The following is a 2284-nucleotide window of genomic DNA, read 5'->3' on the forward strand; positions in this document are numbered from 1 at the left end:
AAGTTGGCTTTCTTGGACTGTGAGGTCTCAGTCTCTGATAGAGGACATTTGCAAACTGAGGTGTACCACAAATCCACCCACACAGACCAGTATTGGCAGTTTGACTCCCATCACCCTTTGGAGCACAAGTTAGGAGTCATCAGGACTCTGTACCACAGAGTAGACAGCGTCTCCACTAGCTCAGGAACCAGAAATGTTAATGTTTTTGACAAACAAAGTTTTTTTTCTTTCCCTCATCTGTTTTACTGGTGTTGATTCTGGAGACTGTCAGAACAGGTATAAAAATACTGAGATCATCTCTGACACTTAAATTTTCTACAGGTGGATCATATTCAACTAATTATCTAACTTCTGAAGGTGACGATTGAGAAAACCGACCATGTTCATGTTTTATATTTTGTCTTTGCGAAACGTAATCTGATGTATTGTGTAATAGTCCATAAATTATCTAATTGAAAATCTGTTTAAATGCCTTGTTTTAAGGCAACAAAATGAAAAAAAAAAACAACTTTTGCATCACACTGTAGCATGTTTCAGTGAATCAGGTTTCATGTCAGTGAGCCATAAGTTTTTCATTGTTTGACTGTAAAGCTATGGGTTATAACAGGTTGCCATGGCAACTTTTCTTTATCCAACAGCCAGAGCTGCAACACATATTAGCCAGTCATTATGTCCCTGTACCCTGTGTCCCGTTGTGTTTACAGATGACTATATGGACAAGTTGAACACCATCTATCAGAATGGGCTAAACATTATTTATCGGAAGAGTTTTGCAAACAGCCTGAAAATCAGCTTGAGAATTATGGACTTTAATGACTTGAGTGGGTGTTAAAAGTGTGTGATGTGGTACCCTGTGTCAGTTGAGTGTTGAACCAACTTATTTAATCAAAACGATGACATAACATAAACTAATAAAACTAATTCTACTAAAAATGACTGATAATCCGATTACTTCTTCTACACACAGAGAAAAATAATTTATTGTTTACAGAACCATTCTTCATGTGGAAGTTTGTGCAGAAAAATACTGGAACAATTAAAAAGGAACTGAGTCATAAAATAAAGCACGTTGTTGAAACACGGCTTCCTGTTTCTTAAACCACAACTTTTCAAAAGGTCATATCCATTTTTCCTCTGGAGCTAAACACACAAATCTTATGCCAGCACGACTTCTTATTAATGTCAGTTCCATTAGTGTTGTCTCCCATACAGTAATTATAAAGTCACAGGCTTGCACAGGCTGGTCTGTTCACTGCAACACAGCTACTACTTTAATAAGGAGAAGACAATTACTGTGGCTCCAGGAAGTCTTTAAATATATAACGTGTGAGCAAGTCATGGAGTTGAACCCAATTAATGTGCTATATGATGCAGTTTCCTTTTTAAATAGGCTGAAAATCAGAAAAAACAAAAGAAACAGGAAGTTGAAATATATGAATACTGCAGCATTTTCAACAGGTGTGCACAGCTCCAACTGTGCCTTCTGTATATCTTGAACAGAATGGTTGAAACAGGAAATGCACTCTTGTCTGGAATGGTCATTGTGGTCTGTGAGTCTTCACCAGTCCTTCACTGGGACTCTGTTTTGGGCTGGTCTACATGATGGAACACGTAAAACCACAGCACTCCTTCAGGAGGGTGAGGCCAGTCTTGGTGATTGGAGGGGAGGACTGCTGAGCCCTGGTTGGTCCACTTGGAGTTGGCAAACCTAAAACCACAGAACAATGGAAAATGTGAGGAAAAATTGCAACAGCCTTGCAAAAAGGAAGGAGATGTGTAATCAATAATGTAATAATAGAACAAGAATAATTTAAATAAATATTTGAAAGGCACCTCTTCAACTGCCTGAAACTCCCAACATGCATCAACGTTCTTCTCTTAAACTCATGAACCTTTTGGGACTTACTAAATCTACAGCTTGTGTGTCACTGAGCGTTGAACATTGGTGACTAATTGGTGTAAAAAAAAAAAAGAAGCAAAAAAATACATAAAATTTCACTTTGTGGGGCGGCTGTGGCTGAGCGATTAGGGCAGTCGTCCTCTAATGGAAGAGTTGGGGGTTCAATTCCACCAACAGTCACATACTGAAGTGGCACGTGGGAAGACACTGAACCCCTCATTGCCTCCGATGTGTCCCATCAGTGTATGAATGTGATAAAGCTCTGATTAGTCGCTACAGATTCAGATTAGCTTTGTATAGAGTGCTGTATGAATGGATAACTGAAGGCACAGATTGTGTTGTAAAGAGCTTTGAGTATCTTGATCAGATAGAAAGGTGATATGT

The 2284-nt window shown here is 38.8% G+C and overlaps 1 protein-coding gene across 1 annotated transcript in view; it reads right to left on the bottom strand.

Moving 5' to 3' along the window:
* Window positions 1–1595: 1595 nt before the first annotated feature.
* The window catches only part of pik3r6a (phosphoinositide-3-kinase, regulatory subunit 6a), a 93888-nt gene continuing 93199 nt past the window's right edge, over window positions 1596–2284 (bottom strand). Inside the window, exon 6 of the mRNA XM_037689968.1 lies at window positions 1596–1708. Coding sequence (XP_037545896.1) covers window positions 1596–1708 — 113 coding nt within the window. The remainder of the gene's footprint in view (window positions 1709–2284) is intronic.

This window comes from Nematolebias whitei, chromosome 16 (assembly GCF_014905685.2).
Source record: "Nematolebias whitei isolate Nwh7 chromosome 16, NemWhi1, whole genome shotgun sequence".
NCBI classification, from domain to species: Eukaryota; Metazoa; Chordata; class Actinopteri; order Cyprinodontiformes; family Rivulidae; genus Nematolebias; species Nematolebias whitei.